The following is a 13,886-nucleotide window of genomic DNA, read 5'->3' as shown; positions in this document are numbered from 1 at the left end:
AACCTTTTACTATGGTTAAGAATCATATGTAAATAGTGAATATCTATTCTTTGTTCTTTACCATGCAAGACAGATATATATGTACTCTGCTTTTAAAGTACTTAAAATTTAGTTTAGCAATCAATCATTTATTGATAATTTGTGGATAAGTACTTTGCAGTAGTTTGTAAATTTCAGACTTCAGATGGTTTGGGAAAATAGTGGTGGGAAATTACATCATAAAACCTCATTATTAGTTTGATTATAATGATATAATTCAGATGTACTTGGGGGCCTAACGAGTATCCTTAAGACTACTTAAAGACTGATACATAGTTTGCACGTTAAGTTTGTATATTGTTACTCCTCAGTGTTGTAAATTCAGGTAATTTTGGCTTCTTAGTTTCTCTGCTGGGTTTTTTGTTTTGTTTTTGTTTTTTTCTGATGTAGTTTATATTTCATTGTTTAGGAGATTTTGTTTCTATGAGCAGTCCTGAGGGCACTTTTAAAATATCCGAATTTCAAGAATTAGAGGATCTCTTTTTGTTGGCAGCTGGAACAGGCTTCACACCAATGGTTAAAATACTGAATTATGCTTTGACAGGTATACCCACTCTCAGGTATGTAATTTTGTCTCTAATTTTCCTTTTTGAGGCTGTTATATTAGTATAAGTTATTCTAAACTGATTACTCGCTGGATCTTAATAGACATATTCCCATTTCCTCATTCATCATTTCTTACTTTCCCTCCTCTAATCCTAGCTATTTAACTAGGTTCTTTTATCTCATTTCAGTGTTTGATGATTGTAGTTACCTACTGGGCACTAAAACATTCACACTGGTTCACTTTAGACTTTCCATTTCTCATATTTTAAATGTAATTAATTAGTTCTTTCTGAGTTTTTTTTTTTCTTTTAAGGAAAGTGAAGCTGATGTTCTTCAATAAAACAGAGGATGATATAATTTGGAGAAGCCAATTGGAGAAATTAGCATTTAAAGATAAAAGGTATTAAACTGTTATTAACTCTGCATTTAGTTATTTATGAAGTAAGTCTAGGCCTGGGGACTAGGGGAGGGACAGTGTGGGGTGGGGAGTTTGGGAGGGTTAACATGGGGAGAAATGCCAGATACAGGTGACAGGGATAGAGGCAACAAACTACATTGTCATATATGTACCTATGCAACAATTCTTCATGTTTTGCACATGTACCCCAGAACCTAAAGTGCAATAAAATTTAATTTAATTTAATTTAAAAGTCTAGGACTTATCTTCTCTGGTTGGAGTTTTGATTGGCCAGGAAGCTCCTTCAAAGAAAAAAAATAAACCCAATAATTCTCTAACTGTAAATCATATCAAATGTTCTTCTTCTCTCAAAGAAACACTTTCTGATAAAATCTAGGCAACATTATATATGTGTCATTAAGATGTATATTGGGCTTTATGATCATATTATGTGATTTATGGTGAGTTGGGTTTCACTGACCAATACAGTGAAGACCAGCCTGACCAATACGGTGAAACCTTGTCTTTAAAAAAAAAAAAAAAAAGAAAAAAAAGAAATTTTGTAAAATTTTTTTTTTTTTAAGAATAGACATTGTACTAATAGGACTTCAACTTGATTTATAAATTAATTGGTAAAAAGGAATGTATTGACAGTCTCTGAACTTAAAGTATCTTTAACAAAGTCAACTGTGTTATTTGGTTTGTTTTGTTTTGATTACTTAATTTGGGTTTGTGAAATTGCATAGGCTGCAGTTTTGAGGATGAAGAAAGGCCGCTTTTTTTTCACTTCTGAATGCCTGGCTCTAACAGCACTCACTGGCTGAGTGGCACTCTCAAGCTTGCTGAGAGAAGTGATAGTGTTCCAACTTCCGGCCTGCCTTTATCCTCCCTCTACTGTTCCTTCTCTTTCTCTTCTTTCTCTCCCTTGCTGGCTAGTGTGTGCTCTTTCTCTCTCCTCCCTAACCTGTTTCTGGAGACTTTGCTTTCCTTGCTTGAGACACTCTGGAGGCACTGACTCCTAGTATTGTGTGATTTATGATCCCCATAGACTCATGGTTTTTTTCGGAATGAGGTTAGGTCAAGCCCTTAAAGGCTTATTGATGGGATTTGATAGTCGTCGTCAGCCAACACATAATTATTGTGTTCCCTACAAAATAGGAAAGTGAAAGTTAACATTTAAGTTGGGGTCATTTTAATTAGTCACAACTGTCTTTTAGTTAGCATTTAAGGCACTTGGGATTCAATTCACAACATTCCAAGTCTAGCAAAACCTTACACATTTTTTTCTTATGAAAAATGAGAGAAAGAAGGCAAATATGTGCAGTAGCGGATTTAATTATGTAAACTGAAATCCAAAATAAATGCCACTTACCCTTCTCTCAAGTATGTGAGCAGTGTTATGAGGCTCAGTTCATTCAGCACACATTGCCCATCACCCCTCACTCCTATCAGCAGAATGCCCTAGCTCTGTGAGATCTCTGCTTTTGTAGAATTAGTTTTGTGGGATGGGACAGGTGGGACAGTTTGACAATGAGGCTGACTTCTAGAAAACATTTTCTGGTATATAAATATAACAGGTATTTTCCTTTCATTTCAAATCAATCATTCTTAGAGACCATTAACCTTATTTTAGTAAAGGTAGTAGAACATTATAAACAGCATTTGTTGATTTTCCCTTCTGTCTATAAAATTAATACATGTTTATATAGAAAAGGTGTAAGAAAAAAATCACCCATAATCCTACCACCCAAAGAACAATTATTAACATTATGGACTGTATCTTTCTATTCATATACATATCTACCTTTTTGTTTTTTATATTTAAAATAATGTAGTCAGACTGACTATCCTTTTAACTACGTTTCTACTTACTGTATTGTGTGTTTTTTACATAAAGAGTATTTTCAACAGGTGGTTTTCAATCTAGAGCAGCTCTGCCACCGCAGAAACATTTATGTCTGGAGACATTTTTGATTGTTACAACTGGGGAAAAAGGAGTTACTACGCCTGGTTGGTAGAGGCCAGGAATGCTACAAAGTATCTTACAATGCTCAGGACAGCCCCCCTACAACAAAGAATTATCCACCCGAAGTGCTAGTAGTGCCAGTTAGTAAATCCTGCAATATACTGTGATTTTTAATAACTTCATTGTGTTCAGTCATGTGAGCATACCATAATTGATTTAGCCAATTCCATACTATTTGACATAGTGACTAGAAATTGTTCAGTACCTTTCTAACTCTTCAGAATAAAAATATATCAGACGAATCATTAGGTCAAAGTTCTAAGGCTGTTGATAACATTTTATTATTATTATACTTTAAGTTCTGGGATACATGTGCAGAACATGATAGTTTGTTATATAGGTATACATATGCCATGGTGGTTTGCTGCACCCATCAACCCATCATCTACATTAGGTATTTCTCCTAATGCTATCCCTCCATTTGCCTCCCAACCCCCTACAGGCCCCAGTAAGTGATGTTCCCCTCCCTGTGTCCATGTGTTCTCATTGATTGACTCCCACTTATGAGTGAGAACATGCAGTGTTTGGTTTTCTGTTCCTGTGTTAGTTTGCTGAGAATGATAGTTTCCAGCTTCATCTGTGTCCTTGCAAAGGAAATGAATGCATTCTTTTTTATGGCTGCATAGTATTCTGTGGTGTATATGTGCCACATTTTCTTTATCTAGTCTATCATTGATGGGCGTTTGGGTTGGTTCCAAGTCTTTGCTATTGTGAATAGTGCTGCAATAAACATACATGCACATGTGTCTTACAGTAGAATGATTTATAATTCTTTGAGTACATACCCAGTAATGGGATTGCTGGGTCAAATGATATTTCTGGTTCTAGATCCTTGAGGAATTGCCACACTGTCTTCCACAATGGTTGAAGTAATTTCCACTCCCACCAACAGTGTAAAAGCATTCCTATTTCTCCTGATCTTCTCTAGCATGTTATATTGTGACACACAGCCTCTGAAAGTTAAGTCACTTAACAGAGAATACTGCATCCAGCACATTGTCATCGACAGTGACATTAATACTGACAATGTTATTAACAATGATATTGTTAGTGTCATTATTTTTACACTAGAGTGGAATGGGAGGTTAGTTGAGGCAAAAGAGAGAGAGGAAAGAAAGGGATTCTAAGCAGCAAGGAAATGGGTCACAAAGGAAAGGGGACAATTTACCCACTTATATGTACCAACAGAAGATAAAAGACCATTTATATCTCTTTAAACATTTGTGTGCTATCTGCAAAATGCGCTTGACATTACAAAAATATAAGAAAGCAGACTATCCTAGTGGTGGTGAAGTTCTGAAGTATATCAGTAACTGTGAAGTCTGTGCCTTGAGAGGAACAAAAAGCATACCATAGATACCTAGTGAAAAGAGTAATCTCATTGCTGTGAGGATAGGAATATCAGAGCTTCATGGAAGAAGGGGTTTTTGAGCTGGGCTTTGGGAAATCACTAGCATTTCTTTGAGTGGGAAAATAAATTTGAGTAGTGGGATTGCATGAGTAAAGACATGAGAGCCAGGACATTCTGGTGTTTTAGTAACAGAGCAGAGTCCTTTTGTTGAAATAAATGCTGTGCCTGAAGGAGGATGATGCAGAATAACTAAAAATAAACCCATTAAACTTTGTATCAGTTTTAGAAGGAATCTTAGTAGTTATTTCTATCCCTTTTTGTTTACACTTGAAGAAACAAGATAGGCTAAAATCAGGTGATTGAAGACCTTGAATGTAATTCATATGTGAAGTAAATATTATATGTCAGATAGGCATAGGAAGAAGGCACAGTGACACTCTGCCCCTCCTCATCTTCCTGTAGTGCTGACAGGCTCCCTGGACTATATGTTTTTGTCTTCTGTTGTCAGTAGTGGGACTAGCAACGTGGCAGTTCCATTTAAGATAGCAAAAGCCGTTGATGCCAGAAGCAGAAATAAATTGAACAGTATGCCTGAACTGGTTTCTTTTTCCCCAGCCTCTTACGCACACAGATATGCAGCCCACTAATCTGGACCCTTACAGCACATTCTGTTTGTTCCAGGAGATGCTCTTCGGTGTTATGTTGCTTGGAATGTGTTCTTTGAAACGTTAATGTGTTTCCCTGAATGGACTCTATGATTGAATAAATTTGGGAAATAGTGTATTTCTTCTTCAGGATTTACTCTGAACTTAGCATATTTAAGCCTTTCTTATATTCTAACAAAATATATTTAACTTTTTTTAATCCACTATGTCACAGACTTATTTGATAGTTAGTCTGCTTTCATGGAATAACTACTAACATCTGGAGGCATACAAGTGTTTCATTAGATTCATTTTGAGAAATATTTCCAGAATTATGTATGTTTTATCTAATTTTGACTCCTAGTTTTGTGAGCGTTTTTGTCTGTGAGCACATAGCAACTTTTACTGTAGTTGCAGGCATTTTCTTTAGCTAGAAAATAAAGAAGGAAAAGCTGGGGCCCAAGTACTCTGAAATACTAATCTGTGAACAGTGAGGAATCACTGAAGCTTTTAAGCAAAAATGTTGCAAAGTTGTATCAGAGTTTTTAGGGGAACTAATATGGCAATAGCATATCAAATAGATTAAGGTTAAGCCTATTAATGTAATATTTTAGACAAGAGATATAAGAGCCGGATCTGGAGTTGTGACAGTAAAAATGGGCAGGTAAGGGACTTTGTGAGAAATATGAAGGAGATAAGTTGCAGAAGTTGATTGGCTAGAGGAGGAGGGAATAAGTCGTTGGATGACTGCTAATAATTTAGACTAAATGAGTACATTTGTATTTCAAGACTTGTCATCTCAGATCACTATCAGCCTACTTTAAAATAAATTTTTTGACAAACTTATTTACCTATAGTTACATTTGAGATCACATTCATCAGAAGCAGGTCTGTTCTCTCCCTCTTTCATGTTATTTTGCATTTTATGGGTTATCTGAATTTATTTTCAGGTAACCTTTTCAAGAGTCCTAATGCCTTCTGGCACTTTTGAAATTATAGAGGAATTTCAGGATGTTTATTGTGTGCCCCCACGTCTCCAGCGTCTCAAAGCTGTAATTATTTTAGACAGTATGTTGACCTTCATTCAGAAAACCCGGGAGAGAGGATTCCACAGGAACTATCTATATTTTGATATAAAAAATATTTCATTAAAGAATTATTGAGTCTTAACTTGTGAATGCTCCTGTTCCAATTTAAGCTCTTTCTCAGCCTATGAAAAAGGAGATAAGCAAGATAACAGCCTCTTTACAAATCCTTAATTTACAGCCACACTTTCTGTTCACCTTTTCCATTGAGTGCGTAAAATTATAGTCAAGGGACCCTTATGCGAATAAATACAAAATGCATAAGAAGTTTATACCATTTATGTAAGGATCTGTTATTTATCACCATTTAGTAGATACCTACAGAAAATATACCACTGATTAGGCTTTTTTATAAAGCACCAGTAAAGGAAAATTATGACTAGGTGCTTATGGCAGACTACAGAGACTTCAGCATTAATTTAGCAGTTTATTCCAGTGATAGGCTCATTTCAAATAGAGCCACAGGAGACCATCTTTTATATTTTAATTTAACAAGACAATTTCCACATTTTATTCAAATATCTATGTGTAATTGGAAATTTATGACACTGGTTTTATGGCTGCTTTTGGCCTTTTGATCTGATGAAAGAAAGATTATGGATCTTTTTTCCAGAAAAATACACATATGAATTCATAGCATTTTTATATGCAATTTTATGGATGCCAGCACATGGCTTTGTTCTTTTAAGTACAATTTTTATTTTTAGCCAACATGGCGTCTTTATAAATATACTTCTTTATTCAACAAGCATTTTTTTGTGTGCTTAATTGAACGAGGCCTGGATACAGTATTGAACAAAACAGACAAGCACCCTGCCCTCATGGAGCAGTGAGCAAATACCACATCCTGACGTTATTTAAAACTATCTTAGTTTTAAGTGCTCAGAAGGTAAAAATAGGTTAGTGAATATCTTTGGGGAGGCTGTTTTGTGCATTAGCCTTTAGGGAGACTATAGAGTGGATTCACATTGCTACTAATACTAAATGGGAAGATTGAAGATAAGAAAACATAATTCTGTAGGTGTTTTAATATAAAATCATAGAATATTAGAATTGTAAGATATTACTTATTTCCCAACCTCATTCCACAAATGGATACTCCCTAGAGACTGGAGAGTGTGTGCAGAGCTGAGGCTGGCTCTCTAGCCTCCTGCTCCTGCTCTTCTTTGGTCTGTACTGCTTGTGCCAGGCTTCTTTGTTCTTGGGAAACTTAATCCTGCTGAGGCACAGCAATGTGAGGGCAGCTGTACCAACCATACCTTGTTTCTGTTTCAATATTTAGTTCCCTTGTCCCTCACAAGAGAAACTGTTCACTTCAGCTTTTTCATGTGGTTTAAATTAATGTATCATGAATTCCTGCTACTCACTTACTCACTGGAACATGTAGAAATGCTTTTGATCTGATGCTATTGAAATGGTCAGAATTAATTGTTTGCTTAAACAGAGCAGACAGAGCAGGTACAACATAGAATTTTGAATTTACTATGGCTTTTCACCAGCAATTTTTGTAATAGATTACTAAGCCTGTGGGAAGAAATGGTCTGTTGTTTCATTGTGAGACTTTGATGTTCTTCTTTCCCATTTTAATCCTGTACCCTTTTGCTTTCATCTCTTTCATTCCGTAGTGTATGGGTGCCTTCTGTGTGTTGGCCTCTAGGGATACAGTGATAGCCAAAGCAGACATGGCCCTTGTTCTCATGGAGTTTAGGGTCTATTGGAGAAGGTAGACAATAGATGATAAGCTTAGTGACCACTTATTTACAACCTGAAGTAAATGGCATGAAGAAAAGGAAAAGGAAAACATTGCTACAGCACATGAAACAAAGGCCTCAGCCTTGTGGAGGTGCAGTACTTGCATGTGGAAATGATGCTTGAGCTGAAAACTGAAGGGTGGGAGTGGTAAACCCATTACAGAAAGAAGAAATAGAACAGGCAGTCTTATGGCAGTGAAGTCTGAGAGGTAAACAGAGTGAGAGCCAGGACTTGGTGTTGAATTGGATATGGAGGGTGAGATAGAAAGAGGGTCCCAGGATAAATCCCAGGTGTCTAGCTTGTACAATCAAGCAGACTGGTGCCAGTTACGGAGATCATGAAGTTGAGAGACTTTGAGACAGCGACAGTAAGAAGTCAAATAGGCTTCTCAATCAAACTGGTTTTAAGGGTTTGGAAATCATTGGAGAGGTTTGAGCCAGAGATTAAAATGTGTCACTCGTAATTGCTATTTACTGTGATTTATACCAGCGTTTTATTATTGTTTATTTTGGGTTAAGGGGTACATGTGCAGATTTGTTTCAAGGGTATATTGTGTGATGCTGAAATTTGGGTTTCTATTAATCCTGTCACATACACAGTGAACAAAGTACCCAATAGGAGGCTTTTCAGCCCTCCCCATTTCCCTGCACCTCCCTGCTTTTGGAGTCCCCAGCGTCTGTTGTTCTCATTTTTATGATCTTGTGTACACAGAGTTTAGCTCCTACTTATAAGTGAGAACATGCAATATTTGTTCTTTTTTTCCAATACCAGTAGATTATTAATAGAAATGTGGAGTTCTCTGAGATCCCTTGGAATATCTATTTCATTTATATATTTATTTCTAATTTTTTTTTTTTTGAGATGGAGTCTCACCCTGTCCCCCAGGCTGGAGTGCAATGGCACAATCTCAGCTTACTGCAACCTCCACCTCCCAGGTTCATTCTCCTGCCTGAGTCTACCAAGTAGCTGGGATTACAGGCTCATGCTATTATGCCTGGCTAATTTTTTGTGTCTTTAGTAGAGATGGGTTTCACCATGTTGGCCAGGCTGGTCTTGAACTCATGACCTCATGATCCGCCCACCTTGGCCTGCCAGAGTGCTAGGGTTACAGGTATGAGCCACCGCGCCCAGCCAAATTAATTTTTTTTTAAGAGACAAGTTCTTGCTCTGCTGCCCAGGCTGGTGCAGTCATAGCTCACTGCAGCCTTGAACTCTTGGACTCAAACGATCCTCCTGCCCCAGCCTCCCAAATAGCTAGGACCACAGGCACATGCCACCACACCTGACTAAATTTAAACAATTTTTGTGTCCATGTGGAAACTGGGTCTCACTATGTTGCCCAGGCTGGTCTCAAACTCTTTTTCTCAAATATTCTTCCTGCCTTGGCCTCCCAGCGTGCTGGGATTACAGGTGTGAGCTACCATGCTTGGCCAGAGCTCTCTTTTTAATTAGTTCAATTTTTTAAAATGCCAAATTGCATTCCTTATCTACAGGAAAAAATAATCCTTAATAAATATAGATTTACCTATATGTTTTTGTTAAGTCTTACAATGTTTTTCAAGTGGTTTTCTAGCAAGTGTGTCAGTCTTTATATATTAAATTGTTCTTTTAGGGGAGAATTATATTCTTGAACTTGAAACATGTTAGTAATTCGTTTAAAATAATAAACTTTAAAAAAACTGTTTTTCTCTTCCTTAGACTGGATGTTGAATTTGTTCTCTCAGCACCTACTTCTGAATGGAATGGCAAACAGGGACATATTTCACCAGCGCTTCTTTCTGAATTTTTGAAAAGAAATTTGGACAAATCCAGAGTTCTTGTCTGCATTTGTGGACCAGTGCCATTTACAGAACAAGGAATAAGGTGAGTAGCAGTGTGGTAGGAAATAGACTGCCCAACACTGAAACGAAGATCTTTCATAACAAGCGTCTCTCAGTTCTTCTTATTTATATGAACTGCACTTTAATAATCTTACAGTTTTAGAAAATAACTAAGTCTTTAAATCTTCATATAGTTTAAGAGTTGGGGGTCAGAATTATGCATACTGTTAGATATGAATACAAAAATAGGACACAGCCAGCAATTGGTGTTCCCTGCTAATGGCTGCCTGTATGATACACTCACAGGACTGGTGCCACAGTCTTATTTGGGACATTAGGCCCAACCTCTTCTTCCATCAAAGCTTTATGATCATAATTAATAAGCAATGTTCATCTCATTGTAGCTTTTGCTCTTCATTCTCTGTAACTGAGTGAAAATTAGTAAATACTGTATATGCAATCAGAAGCCACACAGCAAGACAAAAAGGGGAGACTAGAACACAAATAAGGCAAGACTAATAGTTGAAGTGAAGCCTGGATAATGAAAAATCAGTGGTAGTGGTGATCCTGTTTGAAACTCAACTTGATGTGATTTTGCTTTAAAATGGCACTTTAAAATGTTTGGTTAAATATAGCCCCTATTGGATTTCTAGATGATTTTAAAATATGGCTGCTTTAAGTGTCCTATTCTTATTTAGTCTGTGACTAAACCTAACATTTCTAGATGTCAACTAAAGGAGTCAAACTCTGTAATTTGAAGAGATTTATTCTGAGCTGTTAAAATGCATGCTTTGAATGAAGAAACCCCCCAAACAGGCTTTGTGTGAGCAACATGGCTGTTTATTTACCTGGGTGCAGGTGGGCTAAGGCCAAAAAGGGCGTTAGCGAAGGGCAGTGGGATAGGAGTTGCTTTTATAGATTTGGGGTGGGCAGTGGAAACTTACAGAGTAGCATTCGCTACAGTGGTGGGGGTAGGGGTAAGGAATATACATTACCGTAAGTTCAGTTACAATGGCGAGTGGGGTAAGTAGTTAAGGTGGTAGGGTCGGGTAGAGAGTATTTACATTATCATAATAACAGTTAAGATGGCAGGGTGGGGTGAGCCATCTTAACTGGCTCCTCTGGGCTATCAGGGATAATGGCTAACACAGGTTAGCGGGTGAGGGGGTGATCAACCGAGGCAGGCAGGACTTCAGACTTTCTGAGTCCGGGCTTGCACATGGAGGCCTGACATACCGGTCTTTTTATAGAGAGAGAGAAATAATTAGAGAAGAGGGGGTGATAATAGGTTTTGGGGCAGAGATTTTCAAGGCTACTTTGTGTGTGATTGAGGGCATCGTGGAAACCTAAAATTGGGAAAGAATTTAGATGCTAGGAGATCTCGGGGAAAGGGGTGATGTTGTGGGGTTGTTAGAAGGCGCATTTGTTGTATTGACTGATTGGTTATTGCTTATATACAATTTTGTAGGAATTGAGAGATTAATTGGAAAAACACAGTGTCCAAATAAGAGAAGGAGATAGTATTAGAGGACTAAGGATTGGAAGAAGCTGTGACTCCCAGTAAGGGAGTGTCCAGCCAGTCCAGCCGGGTCCAGAATAACCATTTGCCTGATTAGTGAGCTTTTGGGCTTTGTTTTTTAATTTACTGATGGCATTACATACAAGGCCAGGCTCGTTTACATAAAAACAACATTCTTCATTTAGGAATAGGCAAAGACCTTTTTTAGCAGTCAGTAAATTAAGACCTCTGCGGTTTTGAAGGACAACTACAGCTAGGGAATTTACTTGAGCTTGAAGGAGGGATGATAATTGAGTTAATTCTTCAAAGCTGGTGGAGAAATTATTAGAGAGGCTACGGTAGGTGCCAATTGAAGTGGAAATGCCTGTGCCTAGTGCAGTAATTCTTAACCCTACAAGTAAGGGCATGAATAGAATGACCCGCTTGTGTTGTGTCTGGACCACAAAGGGAACAGGGAGGCCTTTGTCCCTGTTGGCAAACTGAATTTTGGGAGTAAGGAAAACTAGGGTACAAGTGCCTGTCCAGTTGGTAGGAAGGCAGATGTAAGAAGAAGAACCACAGAGGAAAAAAAAACGGTTCTTGGCTTAGAACTGGAAGTGTAAACTCAAAAGGTGAGAAAGTGTTCTGAGGGGGCTGGCTCTTTGGACCCAAATGCCAAAGGAACCAGCAAGGGCTGCAGCTGTTAAAGGTTGTAGCGGAGCCTGGTAGGGTAACTGTGGAGGGAGAGCTTTTGTTTTCATGGTGTATGAGGAAGTGTGTGTGTGGTATGTATAAGCAAGCACTCACTTTTATTAACAAGATTGAGTATGAGCCGAGAATGGGAGCCAGATTAAGAGTGAAATATTAGCTGTAATTGCCTGGAGGAAAACTGTAAACCAGCAACTTAAAAGCAGGGCATGTAAAAGTAAATGAGTACAGTGATTACAGTTAGACAGAAAATAATAGAAACAGAATTTTTGAGGTATTATTTAAGTAGTAGGGGCAACTGCATAAAGCTGGAGAAGGTGAGGGGCTGAAAGTAAGTGTATAAAGTGTAAAGAGAAAACTTTGGAGGTTGCGAGAGCTGTAGAGGGTAAGTGGGACATAGCCTGTGGTTTTGAGGGATTTTTTTTTTTCTTTTTTTTGAGAAGGAGTTTCGCTCTCGTTACCCAGGCTGGAGTGCAATGGCGCGATCTCGGCTCACCGCAACCTCAGCCTCCTGGGTTCAAGCAATTCTTCTGCCTCAGCCTCCCAAGTATCTGGGACTACAGGAGTGCGTCACCATGCTCAGCAAATTTTTTTGTAATTTTAGTAGAGACGGGGTTTCACTATGTTGACCAGGATGGTCTCGATCTCTTGACCTCGTGATCCACCTGCCTCGGCCTCCCAAAGTGCTGGGATTATAGGCGTGAGCCACCGCGCCTGGCCAGTTTTTAGGGATTTTAAGAGTATTAGAGCAACAGCTGTTGCCGTGCGTAGTTATGAGGGCCAGCCCAGGACTGTCAGGTTAAGCTGTTTGGATGAAAAGGCCACAGGCTGTGGGCCTGGCTCCTGTGTAAAAATTCCAATGGCACAGCCTTTTATTTCTGCTGTGTAGAAAGAGAAGGGTTGAGAGGGGTTGGAGAGCGCTAGTGCAGGGGCTGTCTCTAAGGCCTTCTTTAGCGACCAAAAGGAAGAATGGGGAAAGGATTTTTGGTTTATGGAGTTAGCTAAGTTTCCATTCGTAGGTTCATAAAGCGGTTTGGTTACAGGGACAAAAACCTGGCATCCAGAGGCGAAAGTATCCTACAACGCCTAGGAAGGAGATGAGCTGTTATTTAGTGGATGGGGTTGGGGTTTGGGAAATTAACTGTATACCATTGGCAGGGAGGGTGTGTGTATACTGGCGAAAGATTATAACAGATGGGGAAGAAATTTGGGCTTTAGAAAAAGCATTTTTGAGGTTAAGAACAAAAGAATGAGTTGTGGAAGGGGGTATGGAAGATAGGAGGGTATAGGGATTTGGTATAACCAAGTGGATGGGAATTACAATCTGATTGATGAGGCAGAGTTCTTGAACTAGTCTGTAGAGTTTGTCTGGCTTTTTGGACAGCTAGGATAGGGGAAGAAATTTGGGCTTTGGAAGGGAATACATGATACCCCTTGGAGTATAAATGCTGAAGAAGCAGGAGGGTGAATTAAAAGGCTATGTTGCAATAGACAGGTGATAACAGGCTTTACACCTTTTAAAGCCTGTTGTGGGATGGGGGACTGGCGCTGGGCAGGGTAAGGGTGGTTAGGTTTAAAGGGGTTGATGAGGGATGAGTGACTTGTAGCAATGGAAGGGAAGGCAGTGTTCTACACCCTAGGATTAAGGTAGGGGGACATAAGGGGAGCATGGAGGGAGGTACGGATTCAAGGAGGAGGGTGGCAATGAGATGTGGCTGTAGCCCAGGAATACTGAAGGAGACAGACAATTTTACTAGGATATCCCGGCCTAACAGGGGAACTGGATAAGGGGATGATTACGAAAGAATGTGGAAAGGAGTGCTGGCCTAATTGACACCAGACCTGGGGAGTTTTGAGAGGTCTGGAGGCCTCGCCCTTAATTCCCACAACAGTTATGGAGGCCAAGGAGACAGGTCCTTGAAAAGAAGGCAGTGTGGGGTGGGTGGCCTCCATGTTGATTAAGAAGGGGATGGACTTGCCCTCCACCGTAAGAGTTACCCGAAGTTTGGCCTCTGTGATG

The 13,886-nt window shown here is 38.9% G+C and overlaps 1 protein-coding gene across 1 annotated transcript in view; it reads left to right on the top strand.

Moving 5' to 3' along the window:
* Nucleotides 1–10,535, top strand: part of LOC108294032 (cytochrome b5 reductase 4) — a 94,163-nt gene extending 83,628 nt beyond the window's left edge. The window contains exons 16-18 of the mRNA XM_037733967.1: nt 449–599; nt 899–985; nt 9,539–10,535. Coding sequence (XP_037589895.1) covers nt 449–599; nt 899–985; nt 9,539–9,707 — 407 coding nt within the window. The 3' untranslated portion in view covers nt 9,708–10,535. The remainder of the gene's footprint in view (nt 1–448; nt 600–898; nt 986–9,538) is intronic.
* Nucleotides 10,536–13,886: the final 3,351 nt, after the last annotated feature.

This window comes from Cebus imitator, unplaced genomic scaffold (assembly GCF_001604975.1).
Source record: "Cebus imitator isolate Cc_AM_T3 unplaced genomic scaffold, Cebus_imitator-1.0 Scaffold558, whole genome shotgun sequence".
In the NCBI taxonomy this organism is placed as follows: Eukaryota; Metazoa; Chordata; class Mammalia; order Primates; family Cebidae; genus Cebus; species Cebus imitator.
The sequence above is the reverse complement of the archived record's forward strand: the minus strand, read 5'-3'. Positions and strand labels throughout refer to the sequence as shown.